Below are 24557 nucleotides of genomic sequence, written 5' to 3'. Positions count from 1 at the left end.
TTTGCATTTACACAGAATGAGGAATTGGCTTTGGACAGACAGATCAGTTTTTTGAGATTTGTGTTGAACTGATACATTTCATTAGCAGAGTCAGGTCTAATGGTTTTACAGCTGTTCATTGATGCAGGCTTCTTCTCTTTCTTCTACTGTTATATTCTTGATAGCTTAAGTACTTTCTCCAATTATATAGTTATTTTTCACAGTAATAGTACACAGTAGAAAATGACACATGGATGTTGCATATTGCTCAGTCTTGCTCCTTATCTCCAGCAACCAGGTTTGTGATCCTCAACAGTGTACCTAACCTCTTGGTGCCTGCCTGTTCTTCTGGATTCCAGGGAAAATATCATCCTGCTGATAATGCAGGAAGGTGTTGGACCTCAGAAGGACAGGCAGGAGTTCAGAGACACAGCTGAGACCTGAATATCCATCTCCTGTCTCTCAGTTTAGCCTAGCCAGGCACTGGAAAACTTTATTAAGCAGATGAGGAAGAAACTTTTTGTGAAATTGCAGGCACTCCGCCTCTTTCAAATGAGAGCCCAATGTCACAGCCTTTTTTAGGCAAAGTTTTCACTGAAGAGAACAAATGCTTTGTATTCAGGATCCCAGATGTGCCAGGCTGACTGCTATTTTCAGACAATGGCAAGATCTATGAAATGTTTCCATTTATAGTTTCAAAAAGTGTACTCAGATCTACTCTAAACTAATCTTTTTAAAATTCCCTCCATAGGCTCTGTAAGTGGGCTCCTTTAGAGAGTAATTCATCCTGTGTGTATTTGACAACTGTCTGGAATGCGACAAAATACACTAACAAATCCCATCCCACTGGCTGAAATTTTGTGCCCTATAACTGAAAAACTACACACATTTTCCACAGAAAATTTATTTATATGGGTTTTGCCTGAAAGCATTGTCAAGAATTATGTTTTACTGGAAGGAAGTTTGTATGGAAGAGATTGTGAACGACAAATACTCTCTCGGCTCTTTAGGATGCTGGAGATTTGTGTAACAGGAATATGTGCATTCCAGTACATGTAAACCTCAGGCCCTCTGATAAACACCTTCTGATGTATAGTCAGGCAATTCTTCCAATGCAAAACCTGCAGGAAGGGCTATCTTTTTGTTTGAATCCAAGATCTAAAACACCACATCCCAGGGCTTCCAGGTGTCTGACTAATAGTATAGTAACTGATTGTTGGCAGCTTAGAGCCAGGAGACAATTTTTTTCTAAAATGATCAGTCAAAGTATTCAAAGTTTAACAGATAGTTGATGTAGATGTTTATCTAAAGGGTACATGATCCTGAGGTATAAGGACAGAGTAAAATTGCTTGCCATTAACGTTATCTAAACTGTGTGCAGTAAACAATTTATTCAATCACACCAAACAATTATCCCTGTTCCCAAATTATGCATGAGCAGTTTCCTGCTGACACTTTATTTTGTACATTCATTATTTGAAATTGCTCAGTGAACAATTTCTATGAACTGCTTGCAAGTGATTTTTCTGGGACTTGATAGAAGGGCCTGCTATGCTTGCTCTAGCTCTACCTAAATCACATGATTCCCCCAAAAAAACAGGAGAGCTGATATAAAACAGGTCGGATTTCCTAAAGCAGAGCCATGGCACGCTTGTCACTGCCCTGCCAGGGCAGCTTGCTAACAGCATTGGGGAATAATGGGATCCTGTCCCAGGGGTTTGCTTCTTTCTGCAAATAGAAGAATACCAGATATGGAGTCTAACCACATTGCTTGCCTGGAACTCAAATAGTTATGGACACATTGCTCTCTGATAATGTGGAGCAGGTCCCCTCCCTGGGTGACAGCCCTTTTTAGGGGTCTCCACTACAGAAGATTTGGCAGCACTGGGTGAACTGGCTGTGATTTTTCTGTTCCCTTTTTGGACAACTTCCAGGCACAAATAAAGTTCAAAACAATCATGGAGAGATGTCTGCACTAATCCTGAAGGAAATGCTGCAGCTCTCAACCTTCCCTCTGCAGAGATCCTTAGGAATTTGTGTGAGTCTGTGTGACTGTCTATATAGACCAAAGGAATCACAGATATAGTCAGAGTACAAATGTATGCTTGCTTTTGGGTGTTGGTACACTGACAATCAATGTTTTGCTACAGTATTAATCCTCTTTTAGCTGCACATTTTAATATTTACTGTGGCTATTTTTGATAAGCAAAGGCTAGGGTTGAACCTTCAGGATGTTGCATATTTGCATCGTTATCAACCATTTTCTAGGAATTTTAAAAATTATTGTTAAGAATTTAGAATTTTATGTAAAGATACGAAAAGGAACTAGGTTACAAGTGTTTAACATCTCCAGACAGACAGGGCAGGAAAAATAAAATAAAAAAACCTAACTTAAAAACTTGAGGAACGAGGACAAAACAGAAGTAGGGGGAGGCTGAACATGAGTCTAAGGAATTACTTTAACAAGTGACAGAGAAGGCACACATAATTTGATGGTGAAAATACTCCACAGTGAGGGGAAAGAAAAGGTAAATATATTAGCTCAGAAGAGTTTTGAAATGGAAAGAGATAGCTTTTTTTAATTTAATAAACTGTGCATATTGTAAAGGACTGTCAACATGTGTGCTGTGTTAGAGCATGCCACAACTCTTCCTTGCTACCCTGATCTTTAAGAGCAAAGGCAAACACAGAACTAAAAAACAATATATATTTTCTTCTAATTTCAATGAATAAGTAAGACCAGTCTTCTGAATGATTTTTATTATACTTCTTTGTTCTGTAAAGAAAAAAACAATAAAACCCTATTATATAAGATTAAAAGCAGGGATACAGACTGCAATAAACATACATATATATGTAATTATTGCTTTTGTATGTAGTTGAAGTACATGGATCACTATAAAAAGCACTTTCAGAACTAAAATAGCAACCAATATAGTTAACAAAAAGATACTAATAGTTTGTAAAATCAAAACCAATGTAAAAATGTTTCATGTATCAGTATTTCTTGTATTTTTTTCTATGAATACTTACTCATTAACTCTTCAAATAATGAACATATTTCCTGTAAGAACACTGTATTTTTGAAAAGATGTAATCAAACAATAAAATAGAGACCCAGTGATAAATAGAGCAGAGTGCTGGATATCTGACTGTTTTTAAGAAGCACTTCATTCCCCTCACTAGTGAGATCTGCTTGAAAGTATCATTTGATACTCAACATTTCTGTAAATGAAAACAGGACAGTTTTACTTCATATTCAAAGTAAGTATTCAAAATATTTTATCTCTTAGCTGGATTCCATGAAAGCTTTAAAGATTTCAGTGTGAGATAGTTAGATGACCAAAGCACAGCAAGGAATTCCAGCACAACAGCTGTTTTATAGGAACTGCTGATACCCATCCTTGGGTATCCTGGCAGATGTGAACTGGCTTGCCTCACTTCTGTTATGGATTAATTTGTTTATCATTTACCCAGTGTAAGAGAACGCATGTGGGAAGATACAGGGTCATACCTAATGTATTTTAAACTCATCCCAAATTTTACCTGCCAGTATCTCACCCTTGTAGCCATGTCCTACAGTTGGGCATAGGAAGTCTAAGCCCAGCGTTAGGTATCTAGCTTGTCCTGTACTCTTCCTAAAACCCATACATGGGAAATATTAAAGAGATATGTATGCTTCATCCCCACTGAGCCCAGACTCCTGCAGGCTGCTTGGGATCATCCCACAGAATTGCTGCCTGGGGACAGGAACCTGCTCTCCTCCTTTCACAGATCTGAGATGCTTTGATGCTTGCCTATGATGTGCAGTTTCTATAGAAAGGGATGGTGCTGCCCACTTCTATATAATTACACGGTTAGGTACATAATTTATCCATTAAACAGGATTTTTGCCTCAGAGTCTTTCTTGGCCTAATGTCCTTTTTACTCACAGAAAAGCATTATATCTCCCAGATTTAGACAAGTTTAGGTGGAGAGTTACTAGTGGATACAATGATAACTATAGGATTTGCTGCTGAAATAGTTATTTATCACCATTATTTTATTGCAGCTGTTTATTTATATGACTTTGATGTCTTAGTTCTTGGTATCCATCTTTTATCACCATTTCCTGCTCAGGTAGCGAAACAGTCCTTTCCCTACAATACACCACCAATCCCTCAAATTAGGAGTTGCAGTTCAACTGACAACTTAAAAAATACTGCCTGTGAATCCACATCAGAAGAATAATTGCTATAAAATCCTTCTGCTCTCACAAGGTTTTGGGAAAGTCCCACCTTATTTTTTTTCCACTCCAGAGCAAGATTTAACAACATTTGTAGCTTGAAGAAAGATGGTTTGGGTCCAAACCCTCTGCTGGCAGAACTCTCTAGTGACTCTCTAGGAGGGCATTGCTAGCCATGGTTTGGGACACGACCCCAAATCTAGAGCTAAGTGATGACATGCTTGTGCTGCCTTTCTCCTACACACTCCTGCTGATGAAGCTCCACCTACATGGTTTGATTCATCAGCATGAGGTGGCTTCATTTACATGTCAAGTTCAACATATCTTTTGATTCCCACAGAAGCAGAATTACAGCAAGTAGAAACTGACGGGATAAAAATCTAAAAGAAAGGAAAGTTAATATGAATTAGACAAACAGAAAGAAAAGATGTTGTTCCTTAGAAACCCTGAACCTATTACATGTTAATGCATATTGATGTAAATAAAGTAAGCATTTTCAAGAGGGATAAACAAATCAGTTTAATATGGCATTTATTTTGTTGTATAGTAAAAAAATCTGTTATGCAGTAACAGCTAGGGAGGAAAAATATGCATTCAATTATTACAGGAATAGAAAGAGAAATATTAATCTGGTCATGTCTGAATTCAACAAATAGATATTAATTCTTTCCTTTCCTATTTAAATAGTTTTCTTTTATATAAAAGAGCTGTAGATTTGTTTCACTTTTAACACATGGCTTGCATGTGTTAACATTTAACACAATATTGTGTTTTAATTTTTCATGTACATTGAGACCAAATATGCCTTATATTTATCATTCGCAAGAAGCAAATCTGTAGAGCACTTTTTTTTTCTGAAAATGTAGCATCAACATATTATTTAATTACTACAAGCATATGTCTTTTTTGTGGTATGGCAAATCTGTGCAATATCATCCAAGCATGTATTCAGCTTCCCTAGTTTAATCCTAGGGGAGGTCATATCTCTGTATGTGTAATTTGCTTTGTTGCAAGGAAAATAATTCTTGAAAACATAGATCCTGGATGGCCCTCCTCAGCCACAAAGCCCAGCCTCTGTTATCACAGGTAACTAATAAAATAACCTTTTCCTTTAAGCACTTAAAATTTGCCTTGCATGGTGTATTAGCTACAACAGCTCATTGGGATGCATCCTCTTTGGTTGTCCCACAGTTTCTGTAGTTTTGAGTGCAGTTGCATGATAGAACCTGTTACCTCTACTTACACTATTAGTAGCTAAGAAAATACCACATAATGAAAGAATTGCAAGGTCAGTCCCATGGCCCTAAGTAGGCAAGACTTGTTTTGAAGCTCTAACTACATATTGCTGCACTTAAGCAATTCATTTGCCAGAAATCAAATTTGAAATAAATGTGTCTTGGATAAAAATTGTATGAAATTTAGTTCTCTCTTCCTCTACTCTTCCTCCCCCTCTGTTTTGGACTGTCCTAGGCCATACAGTTTCTTACGTTGTGCTGCAAATTTGAACCCTTCTGCAGGCTGTAAGGGCAATTCCAATATGATGTCCATATAACTATAAAAACTTAGGAAAATCAGCTGATGAACGACCACATCATCACGTGCACAGATTCTGCCACTCTTACCTACAGCACCATATAAATGTAGACATAACTCCACAGAAGGTTATAGAACTGGTAAAAATGTAAAATGTGAGTAAAGGGGGACCACTGCAGGATCAAGAAAAGGACTCATTGATAGCTGCATGGACTCAAGTATCCTCTAGTTTAAACCAGTTATGAAGGAATCTGTTCCCTCACTAACAGCTATTTCTGAGTAGTAACACAGGCATAAATTGGAAAAAGCTCAAGTCAGAACTTCATCTAGCTCCAAATGTTCATTAACCTACAAATAATCATTTGTAAAATAAAATGGTTGGGTTGGAAAGGACGTTTAAAGGACATCTAGCCCAAGCCCCTTGAATAAGTGGGAATATCTTCAAACAGACCAAGTTGTCCAGAGCTCCATCCAATTTGAATGTTCCCAAGGACCAGGCATCTGCCATCTCTCTGGACAGCCTGTTTCAGTGTTTCATCACACTCATAATAACAAAATTCCTCCTTATATCTAAATATATCCTTGAATTTAAAGTTATTACCCTTTGTCCTATCACAAGAGGCCCTGCTAGAAAAAGTCTGTCCTCATCTTTCTTGCAGGCCCCTTTAGGTATTGAAAGGCTGCAATTTAATGTCCCCTGGAGCCTTATCTTCTCTAGGCTGAGCAACCCAAACTCTCTAATGACTGGGTGTTTATGAGCACACAAAACTTGCCTAATTTCTCTGACATTATTCCGAGTATGACTTCACTTAGTTAGATTATACAGCCCTCCCAAAACACTGGTTTATGAATCCCATACCAGAGGGTATTTCACTGTATGTTTTAGAAGTACTGTCCAGATTAAAATAAAAACAGAGGCAGAGAGAACTTCTCTCTTGCTTCTGGGCCTTTTGTGTGTACTTGTATTATTGTATTCAGCTGAATTTTACAGCTGAAATGTTCTGCTAGTCATGTCTCAAACAGATGCTGGAAAACTAGAAACAATTTTTAAAAAATGACTCAAAGCCCAGAAAGCACAGTAGCAACACCTAAACAAGATTAGCTAAGAGTATGTTCAGATATTGACTCAGACATGTCCTGGTAGAGATTTCTGACAGTAACCAATTCCAGCAGAGAAAAGCATCAGAGAGGCTTGTGTTTGGAAAGTGTGTGACAGAAACCAAGGCTGGTTTGAAAACGGTCACATAGAAGAAAAAATTATCAAAGCACCCATCATTCCCCAGTATCTTTCTAAGTGGTATGCTACTGCTTAAATAGCATATATAAGCTTGATACAGAAATTGGGTGAGTAAGACTCCTTGGTCTTATTTTAAGGTGAAGATGAACAATCTAATTAACTTTAGTAGGGTCAGAATGTAGTAAAGACAAGTTTTCTTGAATAAATAGGCCAAACCCAAATATTCAAGAAAACCATGGAGAACAATAATCAATTATTTATATTACACCTAAGTCTAGAATAAGATCTCTTTTATGCATTTGAAATATTTTTATGTTTATAGACTGTTACACAGAATGTACCCCCTTACTACATGCTGCCAGCCTCTGGCACTTCGTGCCATAGTTACCATCTGAACAGATCTTTAAAAGTCATCAGTGAACTTCTTGCATTTTTTTCCAGTTCTCTTTTGACTCTTTTGACTCAGGGACTTCATGCATTAAGCAGCACATACAGAACACATTGCATGGAAGGGTTATGAGAATGATTTGGGGATTATCACATTGTATGCTGGGGTATTTATGTTTGGCTGGTTTTCCTCTCTGAGGAAGCAACATAAAGCTAAAAGCAAAACCTGTACAATCTTATCTACTTTACTCGAAATTTCCTCCAAACAGGCAGTGTTTCACATCACTCCTAATAGCTTTTTTATACATACTGCATTATTATTCTTCAAGTGTAAGATTGTATCATCATTTTCAGTCCTCCAGAAACAACTCAAATGATCTAAACTTACAGGTATACCCACACATAGAGAAGCACACAAGGGTCATCCTACCAAACAAGCCAGCAATTTTAAAATATTAAAAATATTATCTACTTCCAGACATATCAAGCAACAATCCATTCTCATAAAATAGTAATGCTTCTTACTTTTTGATTACTGGCAGGCATCAAGCAGAGCAGCAGGAAGGTGAGTTAGCAAAGACATTCAAAGGCACAGTGACCCCGAGGGTTGAAACCAACTCTCTACTATTCAAGTGTGATCTGAGGCTCCCTTCAGTCATTAAAACACCACAGAACTAGGGAGAGAATATCTTCAATCAAGAATTTCATAGGCACAGAAAAGTGACTCTGGAAGCTAAACAAGAATGTGTCAGTTAAAAATTGTATTTATTGCTGCAGCTGTTTTAGCCTCTTCCCAACAAACATAGCTAAGAAGAATATTATACAACAAACTCCAATGGTTTGGCAGTAGCTTGACTAACATTATTTATTGTACATGTCATGAAGGGAACTGACAGTGCAGAAGCCCAGGTGCTATAGCATCACATTCTATCAGAAATGCTACACAACCATTTTCCTAAGCTGTATTTGCAGCAGTTACAGCTCTTTTATTTTTCTAATGCCAGCAATAACACTTACATTTTCACGTAATACCACTTAAGGACAGTCAGAGAGAAACCAATTACTCATGGGACAGAATTTGTTGTTTTGTTTTGTTTGGGTTTTTAACAATCTTGCTGTGCATTTCAAAATCTTTCATTTCTTTAAGAAACAAGCCAAATGCGATCGTTCCTTAGTCTTTTTTTCTGCAACATTATTCATGTAAATTGAGAGAATGTTCACATGGCATAAAAAAGAACATTATAAGCCAGTTGCTATGTTTTGAATACAACTTACTTGTTTTCATTGACTATTCTGACTATGCTTCACTGTGACAAAATTGTTGGGGGAAAATATAACTACAAATACCATGGGCTTGCTTTAAGAAAACCAAACAAACAATAAAACAACAGATCACCACAGAGGCCACCACAATTGCAAGACCTCAGACCGTTAGGATTTGTTCTCCTCCAAAACAAAAGAGATGAAGATCAACAGGAGTATCAATGATAAGTAAACATATTGTGCGGACGGTCAAAATGCAGAAGCTAACCCGCTGGCTCTGAGATAGAGAATTCAGCCTACTCCAATTAGCATAAATGGCACTTGTCAGTCAAATTTGGCTTCATCTGCTTTTGTCTCACTGCTCTTCTGCTTTGCCACCTTCCATTTCCCTTCATCACTTCGAGGAATGGCTGCAGCAGAACTTTCCTTCCTAGGAGGGTGCAAGGAAGGAGCCGCAGTTTGTAAGGCCCACCGTGGGCTTGCGCAGGGGGGACCCTCGCTGGAGATGGTGGGAGCGGTGGGAGGGCTGCACGGGAGGGGTCTCTGGCAGTGCCACGTGGTAGAAGTTGGGCAGGCGGATGTCGTACCTAAAGCCTTGCCCCACGTGCACCCTGTCGTTCAGGGCATACAGTTTTTCAGCAATGTCGCTCCCAATTAAAATTGAGAAGAGGCGGGAGATGAAGCGGTGTTTAGCGAACAGCAGGTAGAGCTTCTTTCTCCTCCAGGCCACGTACCGACAATCTGTCTCTGCTGTAAGTGTTACCTAGAGAAGAGAGAATTGAACAGCCAGGTGACAAGGTGCTGCTGCTGCTGCTGCTGCTGCTGCTGCTGCCCTTGCTCAGAAGGCAAATCCCTCTCCCAGCAGAACCTGTCTACTGCAATTAGAGCCTGTTAACCGAGCCAGGGAACTCTGGGAGGTTGCTGTATGCAAAAGACAAATGAGAAAGGTGACTGGATATGGACTAAGCGATCACATCTAGTCAGCCTCAATGACAATATGCCTGTGCCCATATGGCATGTCTGGTTCAGTGCCACAGGTACTCCCTGCTCCACTCTTGGCAGCCTCAGCTGAAAAGGCAGGCCTAAAGAAAGCTCTCAACAAATGCCATTTGTCCTCGTGACAGCAGACCTCAGATCCAACACGGACAGGAGCCAGCGTGTCAGTCAAGTGACAGCAGTGGTGGGGGGGGGGGCTCACAGAGCGCAGGGGCAGCCCCAGCTGACACCGTGTCCCACGCTGTAACCCGTGCCAAGCTGTGTCACAGGCACGGCTTCCCCTGGCTCACCTCCCAGTGGGAAACCTCCTCAGCACCAGCTTCTTCCCACCCCGAGGAAACCTGGCTTCTCAGGGCTGAATATCAGCGCAGCCCAAGAATGCAAACAGAGCCTACCTCCCAGATTAGCTTTACGAAAACCCTGTTTTCTTGTAGTATACACAAACAGCAAAACCAGTCCAACAGATAACGAGGATTTTCCAAACTAATGAGATGCTACTTGTTTGTATAGTATCACAAACAAAACCCACAACTGAATAAATTTATTTCTAAATCAAGAAAGAAACCCCTTAACTTTTACCTGAAAAATTCCCTCTTCTGTGGGCCTCAGTGAATCCCATTCAGGAGAGTCCAGAAATTGAAGAGGAAAAATATAATGCAGAAACTCCCCATCAACTGTCACTCTGATCCTACCAAGATAAGATGTGTTAATTTGTTAGCGCTACCTGTACACCAGCAATGACTATTGTGCTATTTCTACTATCTGAGGAATTTAAACATAGCTTTGAAAGCACAAAAAAGCAATCAATGGCCAACATTATCCTAATTATATCTTTGAACCCAACTTGCACAGGCCAGTTGAAATAGAATACAAGACAATCATGCAACTGAAAGGGAAATCTTTCTAGGCCTTATTCAAACCACATTATTCTCTCTGTGGTGGGTCTGTGCAGTGATGCACAAGCTTTGCCATTAAAAGGTCACCATGCACTGGAGAGGTGAAAGACCAATGCCCATAACAGCATTTACTTGCTTCCCCTGAAAACCATGGGATTTATTTCTAGTTTCGGCAAATACGCATTTTAGAGAGAACAAAGTGGCAAAAAACTGGGAGTGGGAAGCAGGAGTGCGCCATGGCATGTGTTAGGTAGGCCTTCTCCACATCTGACAGGAATTACATGGTCACAGGACTATGTCTGGAGCCAGGAGATCAGCCTGGAGGCATGGGATCTCTGTGTGAGTGCTGTGGCCTTCTGAAGATGCCAAAGAAAAACCTTCTTTCCTTGCTTCTTTTTAAATAACATATAAATTTGAAGGCACACAAGCAGCCCTGTACCACATGGTGAAGGGCAGCAGGAGCTCTGGTTGATTACTAACTGTCTGGGCATGTAGAAGGATGGATACCTCTCCTTTGGTGAGACCAAAAGCAACTTCCATGAAGTACTTCCTGGAGAACTCCCAAGAACGCTCTGAACCAAGGTGTCACTAAGGAGAACTGCCCACAATCCATATTGCTCATGGCAAGTAGTCCTGAATCAGCTGAATGTCAAGCTGCCTACAAGTTCCATCTATCCATGCAGCAGGAGATCAAAATGCTCCCAAGTGTCCCGTCAAGGACAGTCCATGTCGATCACCTCGTGGTGTCTGACCTACTCTTGTGGCAGTCTGGTATTGCACCCTGCTTTGCATACAGTACAAAAACTAGTGTTTTCACCCAGGAAAGCATCAGCAAGGCTGCCAGAAGGATCTCCTAGAAGCAGGGAGTACAAGCAGGTGGATTTACTGCCTCAGGGTCTAACACAGGGTCACAGTATACAGTACCCATAGACCCAGGTCTGCAAGTCTTGATAAGGCTCAACTACATCCTCTTGTAATGAAAGGAGGCTTTTAAGTCTTTTGCCCTTTCTTAGATACTTTTCTTCCACTCCCTTGAAAGCAACTGAATACAATCTCAATCAAAGCCAAGATCTCTGTTTAACAGAGCTTATCTCAGTATATTCAGTTTTGCAACTAATTTTTTGTCCCATTTCAGATGACACTAGTAAAGAAAAATAGGACAAACGCTGTGCTCATCAGCTAGGCAGCAGAAAGACAGCAAGCCATAACCTGAACACTGAAAACCCACATTTATTCCCTTTATCTGCCTAACCTGCTGAACGCTATGGTACAGCTGCCTGGAAAAAAATGACTTCAAATTCTTTTCTTTATGCTATTACAGATTCTGTGCTTAGTGTTTTTATGCTAGTGCTATCCTAGACAAGTGTATTTAACCTATTAATATTACTTGTATTAATATTTAATCTATTGTACTGGAAAATAAACAATACACAAAATCAGGCTTTTTGGTTTTTTTTCATTCATTTTCAGAAAGGAGAGGAAAATAAAGATATTTGCAGAAAACCTGAACAAAGCAATACGAACCTGCCTGACACAAGCAAGGACAGTTTGTCAATAGGTGTTTTGCCCTGCATGGCGTAACAATGTTCCTTCTCCAGGGTAATCACTTCTGCATCGCAGCACAAGACAATCTTCCTGTACACAGTCAAGGAAATTCCCAGAGGCTGGAAGAGAGCACTGTAGAGTTCCTGGAATTCTCTGTCAAAGGCAACACTCCGGACTTGGTAGGTAACATAAACGAACTGGACGAAGCATATAGCGAACAGTACAAAATTCCAGGAGAATATATCAGCAGCACACACATCCAGCCAAGCCCAAACAGAAGAGCAGAGAAAACCCAGTCCAAGCAAGCTGAAGACGTAGAGGAGGCCAAAGAATCCACTTCCACCCATGAAGCCCACAACAAAGAAAATACTGGCTAGGTGGTAGATAGATCCCTCTGCCTCTTGCTTCCAGGTGGTACATGTAGGATGTGCATATATCAAACTTTCCCAAAAACTTGCATTTTCTCCCATGGCTGGAATAGTTTCTTGATTTAGCTGAGTCTTGAAAATTTTTATTTAGGAGATGCAGCTAGTTTTGGTTTTCCTTTGGTTTTCCATTCTTGCAAACTCTGCTCAATGACCACATAACATCAGGGTCCCTTTTGGTAGTGAAGTTGCACTTAGGATTTCCAGCAACTAAGCAGCTAATGTTCTCAGTGCTGTTTCTCATCAGTTCATGCATTGTTTTGACTTTGGTCATGTCATCTGTAGCTTCATCTGATCTGGACAAGTGAAGAAAAGATGAATTACTAATAAAATTATTTTAATCAATTACATTTTATCAAAGTTTTATTGCCTAAAACCACAGACTGCATTATGATCCAATTACCCTTGTAGCTCTGTGATTCCAGGATCAAACTTCAATATTCATCCAGCTGAAGATCATGTTTTCTGTATCAGTGATCCCTGTAGCAACCACTGAACTGCCACTGAATCCATGTAAAGCTGTGTGTTGCATTCACAACACCCTATGACAAGCCTTTGCACAGCATCACTGCTGAGAAGGTAATTTGATTTGTTGTTCCAGACCTTGCTCCCTGAGAGCCTTTTTAAATGTCCTACCCAGCTCTTCAACAAGAAGAGATAATGAGCTCTTATTCCTTGTTCACCTCCTCCATCTCTCTCTGGATTTTGGTCAAATCATTCTCATTAATGGGTTGAGAAAAGCTGCTCTCTGTTCCTGGAGACCACACACTCCATCCAAAACACCACAACAAGGGAAACCCAAGTGTCACAGGGGATGGTCTTTTCTACTCCAAGGATAACAGGCAAAACCCCTTGTCATATATAAGGAAGACTACAAAGCTTAAAGGCATGTTGATACAGGTTATGTTATTAGAACATGAAGTAAGTAGTCCTGAAAAATATGACTCAAGGGACATTTACAAAGCAATTTTACAACATTCAAAGTTCTACATCATAGAATTTCATGCCATGGACCACATAACTTTATCATTCAATACTCTAAAATGTGAAACATGCTATTCACTCTCATATGGTGATGTATTCCTAAGAGTTTTAAAAGAAAAACACAGAACATGAAAGAGACCCCAAAATAAATCTGAAAACAAAAAAATCAAAACCAGTTTTCCATATCTGTTCTTTAAAATAAAAATATGTACTTCAATGTGAGATTATTACAGTACAAATTGCAAGGCCAGAATATATTAGTGGTGTAATCAGAATTGAAACCTTCCAAAGCCTTACTGTCTGGTTCTTTTCCTGGTGGAACAGCAAGGAAACTAAGAACTATCTTGTTATCAAAATGATCAGATTCTCTAGAATATCAAAGTAGTTTGGTTTTTTTTCCCCTCACAACAGCCACAGAAGTCAATACTTTAAAAGCACTGCTGTCGCAGTGAAGCATCCAACATCATTCATCAAGGCTTTCAGCAGTGCTTCTTTTACAGTCTAAGAAATTAATAAAGAAAATTTGTATCATATTTCCTAACCACCACAGCATTACTTCTTTAAAGTTTACTCAAACCTCAACATTAATTCTATGATTGAATAACACTGGTGCTAAATAAAGACATCAAATCCCAAACAACTGAGCAGCAGAGCTCAGAAGAACAAGTTAGGAGAAGACTCTCCCTCTCAGAGTGGTGATAGAAAAGTCACTGGCCCATAAAAATACCACAGCTAAAGAGAACAGCATCTCTCCAAGTTACAAAGCTCAAAATCCTCCAGCAGTGTAAGAGTCTAAGTGTAATGCTTGTACCAGCATTACAAGAATAAGGTAGTTTACAACTATAACTTTTTCAGTTTGTTTCTTTATCCAAATACTCTCCTCTGGTACAGGATTCCCCTCAGATGTAGGATTTATCCCTTGGAGACTAGGAGATGGAAACTGCATCAGCTATAAGGAAGTTACCTAGGTATGGTAATATGAGGAGTTTTAGATGGTACTTCTGTGATCAAGGGGTTTAAGATTTTTGAATCAAAATAAAATAAAACTGGAACATGCAGTTCCCAGACTTTGTGTTCTGAATCCAGCCAGTATTTCCATTACACGGTCAGAAATCAGTGGCAGAAGTTTTTTGTTTGACTGACTATTTGTTTAAAACAGAATCACTGAAAACAGTGATTTTGGATTATTGTTAATAATTCTACTCTCCTGCCAACATTTTGCTCTAAGCAGTGTTACCTAATTTCTAAATGAACATAATAAAAATAAAAGACCCTAATTTCTAAATGAACATAATAAAAATCAGTGTTTTGAAGGGAGCCATGACTGAGGGGTTACACTGGAAACTGTATGCATGCCATAAACAAAACCACAGTGGATCAGTAATTCACATTACCAACATCTTTTCATCATGTAATGTCACACATTGCAATAATTTGTGATGTGGCATAATAGTAATTTCACAGAATGTATGTACAACTTTTAATTCACTACAGCCCACAACGTTTCTGTAAAGCATCTATACATGACAAGATGGGCCAAAATAATTTGGAAAGAACAGCACACCACTAGGACACAGATACAGGGTCATCATACGCAAAAACAAAGTCCTGAGAAAACTGTTCTGCATTTGTAACTCCTTTTTCAGAATAGGACCTGTCTTCCAAAACCACTGTGTGGAAAATTCCCACTTATTCCATTAGTTCTACACAATGAGAACTTTTACTGTGCTGCAGCATCTCCCAGACTGGAGAGGGCCTCTCTCCTTCCAGGCAAGAGGAAGGGCAAAGGAGGGAGGCCAGTGCTAGCCCAGAGCACTGCCTTACTAACACAGCAATCTCCTGAGCTACACAAGATATGCAGGCAAAACCAAACCTAGAAATAATGACAAAACCTATGCCTGAACGGGACTGACTTCTCAGAGTATGGTGAAGAGTAGGCATGCTTGCTGCCAGGGAACTGCAGGCCGAAAGAGAGGATGCAGCTCTTCTCAAATAAGAAATTATTCTAATATTTGAAAGCTTAAAATTGTTGGCAATTGTAAATAGAGCAGAGATAATAACAGGTATGGGCCTAAGTATAGGAAAAGTTCCAATTTTGAGAGGTATTTAGTGCTAGAAAAGGCCTTTCATGTTTTTCTTGATAGTTCCTACAAGGCCAAAATTTAAACTCTTGAGGGCTTTGGAAGAGTCACTCTAATTAGGCCATTCATCTACTGCAAGTGAGGTTGTGGGGGAGAAAAAAATCTCCCAAACCAAGAAACCAAACAGCTGTGATACCAACAGAGTCATCCTCCACAGCAGTACAACATTACCATTTGTAAGCACCTGGAGGGGACACCATCCTGTCACTGAGGTGCTTTGGCCTTCTGCTTCTCATACAAACAGTACACTAAACCAGTCAAAACAGAAAGAATTTGTATTGTACAAGTGCACATTACAATCTTCCCCCTCCTCAAATGGGTGTTTCCCCCCTACATTTCCGTGTTCACGAAGAATTACCTATTATGTACATTTTTAATTTGCTCAAGAACCATGCACTTTACCCCATTTTTGTCACTGATGATTTAATTCAACTCTGAGAAGCTCTGAGTGTTAGTTACTGTGTCTGGATCACAATGGTTCCTGCAAAAAAGAAACCCTAAAAGCCTTGAGGACACCAGAAGTTCTCTCTTTGGTATTTTTTAATTAAATCAAAAGTAAAGCTGTTAAGAGTTTGAATAGTCCATTCTTCAGTTGCCTTATCCCAAGTACTGTGAAAGAAAGCCCTCAGCACTTTCACACTGTACATGTTGACAGGCTATAGAGCTGCTCGTGCTAATCATGTAATCAGCCTGGGTGAATTGTTTGCTACAGGTTTGGAAGCAAAAGGAAAGATTTTCCTTTACAGCATAAACACTTCTTTGCACAAAAAGAGATTATGATGGATTTAGCACACTACAGTGTGTATGTTTATACATGAGCTAGGAATCATAGCCTGGCTTGACACCCCAGCAACTCCACCAGGGGCAAGGCAGCCCCTCCAGCCAGGGTGGTCCTCCTGGCCTAAACACCCCCCATTCCAGAGGGATGAGCTCCAAGCACCCCCTCCAGGTTTACAAATTAAATGTTGTCTGACATCATTTAGATTATAAAAAGAAACTGCTCCTTAATTTCATGGAGTAGTTTCACATGCAATGTAAAGGCATATGTCAATTGAGATACCCTTTCCTTCCACTGCCCCGACATCTCTGGCATCCCCTCTGTGGCCAAAACCACAGTGACACCTGTCACTCCCAACCCCTGTTTTTGTTGAGTACTTTCCCCAAGATACTTTTTCCTTCTGCAGTGGGGCTAGATACCCACAGGCAGCGAGAAAACCCAACTCTTAATTGTAATGCAGTGTCTAACTCAGGGCACAGAAACCAGCTGGGTTTGGTGATAAACTGTCCCTGGACTCACTCCTGGCTGAGAACATGCATGCAGCAAATAAGGACAGTAATTAACAACACAAGCTACATTCCTCTAAACTTCTTGAGACTATATCCTAGAGAAAGCTGGATATTTACAATACTGGAAAACACAAGGTTTCACCAACAAAATGCAGCCTGCAGGAAGGTGGAATGAAGATGAGGAAGAAAAGGACTACCCAAACTAAAACACAATGGTATCAAGACATCAGTCACTACAAAAGTAGATATATTCAGATTTCAAAGACACACAAGCACACATAGCAAAGGGTAATAATTAGTAGGATGGCTTTAAAGATTTCCTTTTCTAGGAAATAAAGAAGTTAAGATGCTGTCTGGTCCCTAAAATAAATCTGGGTGTACCATTATTAAAAAAAAATTATTTATTACAATTCTATTTTTTATGCTACAGGAAATCACGCTAGATGATGGGAACATCTCCCAGACTTTTCTTAAGTTACTTGATATAAAAAGGTTGTATATAACTAGAAAGTTTTGAGAGCTGGTCTTCCCAGAGAAATCCAGAAGCCTATCTCAGATGCCAACTAAGAGCTACTTTAGACAGCAGAAAAAATTTAAGACAGGTATATCTGAACTTATTCCTCCTGTAGATGTTATACATGAAATCTTCATCTGTGTGGAGCCAGCATCCCTCCCTTCCTGTGAATGATTTTCAGATAAAGGGATGTGTTCAAAGAAAGGGATGTGAATGCTTTATCGTGCAACCTGAGCAACCAAGCCTCAGGTTCCCACTCCCTGGGTGAGCATCCTCATGGCAGAATGAAGAGGGACTACAGTGCAGCTCTGTGTCCCTTCTGCACAACATCACAGCTGCAACAACAAGGGCAGCAGGTGACCCATCCCCATGAGTCCAAATGAGTCACTGGGAGCACACTCATGGGAAGAGAGAAGATGGATCAGCCCTCCCTCAGTTGAGGCAGGCATCCCATGCCCCACTCATGTCTCATCGCTGTCTCACCCACTGGATCAGTGCTCTGAGCAGGGGCTGGCACATGGAAGGCAAAGTGTCTCAGCTCTTAGAAAAGCAGTCAGACCACACTCTTCCTAGTCCTTCCAGTACGCGCCTGGGCTGCAATTCCCAAACTGGACCTGCCACACCAAGATCACCCATGTGATGTGATACCTTCCCAGACAGTAATCCTTCTGGAAATGCTCAGAGCTGCAAAACAGGCAGCTGGGGCATGTCCAGCCACCAGTGGTGCTTCACTGCCTTCAGGGCAGCTCTGAGACACAACCACCAGCCAAGCAGGACTTTCCAGGGCCAAAGCCCTCCTCTGGTCAGGCACAATTTAGGCTACCATGCTTAAGTTTGCTCAACCAAGCAGCCCCTTCAGCCAGTTGCTGCCCAACCCTGGAGATACCCCAATGCCACCTCTACACTAAAGTCTCCACATGAAGAACCCACAACCAAATGGCACGAGGCCAGTGACTGCTTGTCCTCCTCGTCAAGCTGGGCCTGTCTTCCATCTCCCTGTTGCAGCAGATGCAGAGCTGCTGTCTCCAAAGCGCAGATCTTCAACAGGAGACTTTCCACTCATTGAGCTTGTTTGGGTGCAGCGGGGAAAGCCTGATTCTGCCTACAATTTGCTTAAATTCCTACTAATCTGTTTAGGAAGTGGAAAAAAGCTGGGCAGGGGGAGGCCTTGAGAGAAAAAGAAACCCCACAATAATACAGAAAGAACAGTTTAAGGCTCAGTAGGAGCACTGCATGCAGTGAAGCTGGTATCTAGTCTTTAATTATTTAAAGACTAGCTAACTATACTCAACTTCCAGTACTTCAACAATACCTCATTTATCACTGTAAAATATACAATGAAACTCCCTGTGGTTGCAAAGCCAGTGTTGAAGATGCTGCCTATTTTATCATCTAGACAGTGTCTGAAATGAAAAAAATTACATATTTCTTTCAATTTTAATCAGAATTAATGAACCATAAGTAGATGTGGTATTCCCACCAAATTAAGAAGTATAATCCTCTCTCACATTTTTTTTTAGTTCTTTTGCTCCTAGAAACATGAATATGGAATGGCAGTCAGTCATTTTTTTTAAAGATCACCAGCACTTGGGTAAATTTGAGCAAGGCTCTTGTATACTGAATGGCATTGCCAAAAAAAAAATTCAGGGGGTCTGTTTTATTGTGTTTTAGAATAAAACTTGAAAGGAAGCACAAATTCAAGCTTCTCTCCAGTTCAACTTTTAAATTAATAGTGGAGAAAGAAGCCACAAGGCACATTTCACAAGTGCTTTAAAAGCGGGTTAATGAACTACAGCTGAACTCTGCAGAATTCTGCTTAAATGAGTTTGTATGGTGCAGTAGTGCCTTTCAATGGGAATGTATTCCCATGAAACCAACCACCTGACATGAACTTTGTTTCCCAAAAAAAGAGGCTTGGTTCACCACACCATACCTGCAGGTACAACTGGCTTACAGAGATGTGCCATGAGTCCAAACACATACAAACAGGTTGCCTATCATCATCTGGAGACACTGGCCAGAGCTCTTTGCAAAGTAGGGGAACACACTAAGATGACAAAATCTCCTTTCTGAAGAACCCACACACTGAATAAAAAGATCAAACATAGCTTCAGTTAACAATGGTTTTCTTGAATCCTTAATGAACTGTCTGTTTTCAACTTCTGTCATAAAAGCTTTAAGATATCTGTGAAGGCAAAGTTTGTGTCAGACCACACAGACCACCACAACTGACCACAATTACTGTTTTCTTCTGTTTCACTAGAGGACTTGCAGTGTACTTACTATTCTGAAGGCAAGGCATTTCTTTAAAACTTGACATTTTAAGGTACTTTATTGTTTGGCACCACATGGAACTCTGTGGAAAGCCCAAACAGGACCAGTTCTGCAGAAGTGGAAACTATTTCTTGTTTTGCTGTGGTCAATGAAGACATGTTAACTTGTATGTATGCAATCATATTCCCATTAACCAACAGTCAGCAAGAAGCCCTAGTTCTGGAACACAGGTTTCATCTATGAAATCTCTGTAACACTATCAGGTGGTCTGTGATTCAGTATTACAAGAGATCTGCTACATAAAATATTTGCCCATAAAGTGATTGACAGACTAAATGCACACAAAGATTTATAGAAAAGATGAAGAAAATGTGATAAAATATTACAGTTTGGAAGAATGTGTTTGGCAAAAAAAAAATAAGAAAAATTGTAGTTTGGAGAAGTGCTTTGTTTCACTTGTTCTATCTTTGGAGAAGGAGCAACTGCAAATGCAATTTCAGAGTTTGTGTCTCTTACCGTTAGTTGATGGAGAGGGAGAAGAATCAAATAATGCCAGCCTAGGAGGCAAACCCCCAGCCAAATCCCCGGATACCGAGGTGGTTTTGTCACAGTAGAGATAGATACTCCTCGAGCCAGCTCTTCTGTCAATGATCCGGCAGCACCCGGGCAGAACCAGAAACCCCGCTATCCTAAGGGACAAATCCTAACCCGAGACACACAACCAAGGGTTCCACTTCAGACAGAGCCCTGGCGAGGAGAAGCGCTGGGCAGCGTGTCGCGCTCCTCTCTAGAGGGGACACGGCAAAGCTCTCCAACTTCCAGGCAGGGCTGACTCGGGAGCTCCGGTTACCCCCGCCGGGCACGCAGGGAGGGAGGGCTTCCCTCCCGGGACAGTGACCCCTTGTAACCTCCTCTCAGGGCGCCGCCGAATCCTCGGGGCGGGCAGCCCTCCCTGGACCGCCGCTCCAGCCCCGGCGCGGCTGTCCCGAAGCGCGGCGGTACCGGAGGTGTCCCCGACTCCGCTCGCCCCCGGCCCGGGCAGAGCAGACGGCGCTCCCAGCGCTGCCTGGCTGGACAGCGCCGGCGGGGGGCGGGCGGGGGCAGTGCCGGGGCTTCTGCCCGCCCCGGCTCGGTACGGCTCGGCCCCCGCCCTGCCCGCGCCCCTTACCTGCTCCGCGCCGCGGGAAAGTTTCCCGGCCGCCCGGACGGGACGGACTCGGGATACCGCTCGTGGCCGCCGGCGGCCCCGCGTCCCGCGGCGGTCCCGGAGCCGCGGCTGTGACTAAAATAGGCAGAGGAGCCGCGGGAGCTGCGGGCGGCGCCAGCGGGGCCGGCACCGAGCGGCCGCAGCGCGCAGGCGCCTCCGCCGGCCCCGGGGCTGCGGGCGCGGGGCAGCCCTGGGGGAGCTCTGAGGCAGCCCCGGGAGAGCGGGCCCGGGCTGGGGCAGCCCCGGGAGAGCTCTGAGGCAGCCCCGGGAGAGCGGGACCGGGCTGGGGCAGCCCCGGGAGAGCTCTGAGGCAGCCCCGGGGGAGCGGGACCGGGCCGGGGCAGCCGCAGTGGCGGGAGCAGCCTCCCGTCCCTCAGAGCCCCTCCTGCGGCGGCGCCGTGTTGTCCCGACCCGGGCCCGCTCCCCGAGGATGTCTCAGAGCTCCCCCGGGGCTGCCCTGGCCCGGCCCCTCTCCTCGGGGCTGCCTCGGGGCTCCCGTATCCCAGGTGAACGCCGAAGCCGTCGGAGGGGGAGGCCGGGCCGCCGGCGAGCCCTCGGGAACGGCAGAGCCCTGAACTCGGTCACGCTAGAACCCGCTGCAACCCAGGTGTCGGGCTGGACGGGCACGCAAAAACCTGCCCCTCCTGGCACAGCTGTCCGGGGTTAAACTGTCTGCGGCTGCTGGTTTGGAATAAATGAAATTGCAATCCTCTTCTCTTTCACCTACTCACCCCAGCAAGGTGTTTCTTCAGAAGGTAGATGCACGCCTTCAGTGTCGCCTTCATCACAAGGCTGGCACACCATTCATAGCCGGTTTTCAATTACTTCGTTTCAGAAGAAGCAAATGCCTCCCCACGAACACGGAGGTGTCAGTGCATGAGCCTTTCAGTGTGCTAGCTGCGCACTTGTTCTGGTCACCACTTTGTGTCTCGGGCAGGGAGAGTTTATTGACGGGGGAGGAGGAGGAGGCAGATTTACAAGTTGTTAAGATAGAAAAAACCACAGCCTATTAAATGTGCAACTCCTGTTACTACAGAAGCCATTTGTCAGTAACTGGAGCATAAGCAGTAATACGTTTGAAGCAGTAAGAGTGGAGAAGCCTGTGTGTGTGCCGGTGGGCAGCTCTGAGGTCCCACGGCAGGCTGGCATACAGGGCGATACAGGACACGGCACTGACGGCACCTTCTACACAAGTTAAAGGACGGAGCATCCTGTCCTGCTCATGGTAAAGGGATCAACACTTCTGGGAGCTTGCTTCCCCGCGGGGGTCCTTTATTTTCAAAGTTTTTTTTTAGCTCCATGTTTGCCAGGGGAAAAGATGCATACATTTTTTGGAATAATTTATTCTCTTAAAATTGAGAATGCAATGAGCCAGTGCACTTAAAGCTATCCTGAGTTACATATATTAAAATCTTCATTATCTGATTACAATACTTATATTTATTATTTTTGAGGGGGAAAATATTTTTATATATCTATTAGAGTATGTATTAAGGTTCTTGTAGTTAATTAAACATTTAAAGGGGTTTGCAGTGTAGCTCCAGTACTTACCTTCAAGACATTCTTTTTCACAATTAGTTTATGCTGTTTCACAACTAGTTTAATTTTAGAAGTATGCATTAGGCATAAATTTGCCCATTATATTTACTCTTCACTGGATTGGTAACAAAGGGATGAGGAAATACATAATAAAAGAAGGATCCTAAAGTGTTTTATTTGATCTATGTGTCTACTGAGATTACATTATTCCAATAAACCACTGTTACATCAATTAAAATATGTTTCCTCTAATCACCATAAAAGAAGCAAGAAAATACTGATGGCTTATTTGTAAGAGTTTTTTAGTTATACTTAGTTGGAAGCAATTTAAATCTTAATCCTCCACAGATATATAGATCACCAAGGAACAAGAACCACTATAATATTTTTGATTTTAAATCAGTCAACTCCACAATATTATCTAGTACTGTAAGACTGAGACTACAAATGACCTTCTCAATCTAGCCTTAGAAATCAAGCCTGGATGAGAGACCCAAGGGAAGCAACAATAAGATGACAAAGCTGCCATGTGGTACAAAGAGACTAGCTCTGCCCAGTGTACTTTGAACCAACCACTTGAGTCACCAGACAATGCTGATACTTTTTAAACTGCTGGTTGTACTTACATAAAAAATCTGTTTCTAAAAGGTCAGATAATCTAGCAAATATAAAGCCAAATTATAATCAGTATTATTCTTTGCAGCAGTATGGCAAGATATAAAGGTCATACTTAAAGGTAGACTTATGAGGGAGCCTGTGGTAAGAATCAGAAATCCAGTATCAGACTCGAGAAGCTGTAGGAGATGTTGTGGCCCTGGATCAAGAGAGAGGCTCAGCTGTGGCAAATGCTCTGCACAGAGGGTGGGAAGGCAGCTAGCCAAGGGGCCTCAAGGGCCAGCTGGGAACACATAGCAGAAAGGGCAAGATTAGTTCCAGTTGGGCTTGACAGGAACCTGAACACTTGAACAGGCATCTTTGGGCCAGTCCCACTGCTTGGCCATGAAACTGGGCATCATGAGTTTCTGACTGTTTGTAAATAGCTCCCTCTTCTTACACCTGCTATTGGATTTTTGGACCTTAGACACACCTCTACCTGAACATGATTCATCCTATGAGAAGCCTGGCAGCTCTTTAAAACATGCAGAAAGCTTTGCTGTTGGCTTCTCCACCGCCCTGTCTCCAGATGCCTCTTGTACCCTTGCTGCAGCCAAGGCAGGATTACCCAAGCAGGCATCCAGAAGTTCCCCCTTAGAGCTGGTGCCAGACCTTTTCTTGGGTGTGCTGGCAACTTCCCCCAGAGAGAGGAAAAAGGAAGTTCAGTCTATGATTTCACTGTCTAGAAATCAGGCCCTTCTATTTCCTCAGCAAGTGCTTAAGGAGGGACTGACTTACAGCATCAGATGGCTGCCTTCTGTATTATCTCTGAAGTAGAGTAATGGTGTTCCCTACATCATGCTGTCCTCTAAGAGGAGAAGTTATCAATAACTCTTTAATGGGAAGATTTTTCCTATTTTCTTAGACTTTTTAAATGTTTAATACATCTCTACTGCATTTTTCTTTCCCTGCATTGTCCTTGGTCAATAAAAATAAGTTATGAAGCATGGGGACATGGTAGCACATGGCATGATGAATTACCTCTTTAAGAAACGATGTTCTTTTCCACTATGGATTTAATGTTCTTCCCAGGTAGTTGTAAGAGGGCTCTTCTGTAGGAGCTCTTAGTCATTTTGGAAAGAGAATTAAACTCTCTGTGTACTTGGAAAAGATTTTAGCAGACTTATGTATAGTTGAGTTCTAATGAAACTCCTCCTCCCTTTATTGAAGTGAATAATGAAGTAAATAGAATCAGGTTTGCATTTCTGTAGTGAACTGATTTTTGTTGCTAATACTTGCAAGCAAGTCATCATCAAGTTGTGTCATAACATATTCAGGCCATATCCAACCTGCAGAACTGAGCAAAATTAAATCTAGAAACCTTTTTTAAAACATCATTCCCTGCCAGGTAAAGATAAAAAAGTTTTAATTTATAGTTTAAATTTAGGGAAAAGGCACTTTTTTTTTTTACTTTTTTTTTTTTTTACACATCTGTAAAATAAAATGCTAAATAGTACATTTAAGTTTTTAA

General features: G+C 41.8%; 1 protein-coding gene across 5 annotated transcripts; it reads right to left on the bottom strand.

Annotated features, from left to right (window-relative positions):
- Positions 1 to 8107: 8107 nt before the first annotated feature.
- POPDC3 (popeye domain cAMP effector 3) lies at positions 8108 to 24149 on the bottom strand. 5 transcript variants are annotated; one of them, XM_088052547.1, is made up of 4 exons: positions 24068 to 24149; positions 12041 to 12782; positions 10200 to 10308; positions 8108 to 9387 (listed from the first exon to the last, which is right to left on the bottom strand). In XM_088052547.1, exons 2-4 carry the CDS (start codon positions 12529 to 12531, stop codon positions 9055 to 9057), a joined length of 933 nt encoding a protein of 310 aa, XP_087908673.1. In that variant the 5' UTR covers positions 12532 to 12782; positions 24068 to 24149; the 3' UTR covers positions 8108 to 9054. The 5 variants fall into 5 exon arrangements, with proteins under 5 accessions (XP_087908673.1, XP_087908672.1, XP_014119023.2 ...); XM_088052546.1 differs by lacking the exon at positions 24068 to 24149 and adding an exon at positions 21625 to 21706; XM_014263548.2 differs by lacking the exon at positions 24068 to 24149 and adding an exon at positions 20855 to 20999.
- Positions 24150 to 24557: the final 408 nt, after the last annotated feature.

This window comes from Pseudopodoces humilis, chromosome 3 (assembly GCF_049639895.1).
Source record: "Pseudopodoces humilis isolate 2021_Gansu_Grassland_sample_001 chromosome 3, ASM4963989v1, whole genome shotgun sequence".
NCBI classification, from domain to species: domain Eukaryota; kingdom Metazoa; phylum Chordata; class Aves; order Passeriformes; family Paridae; genus Pseudopodoces; species Pseudopodoces humilis.
This window is presented reverse-complemented; position numbering and strand designations above follow the sequence as displayed.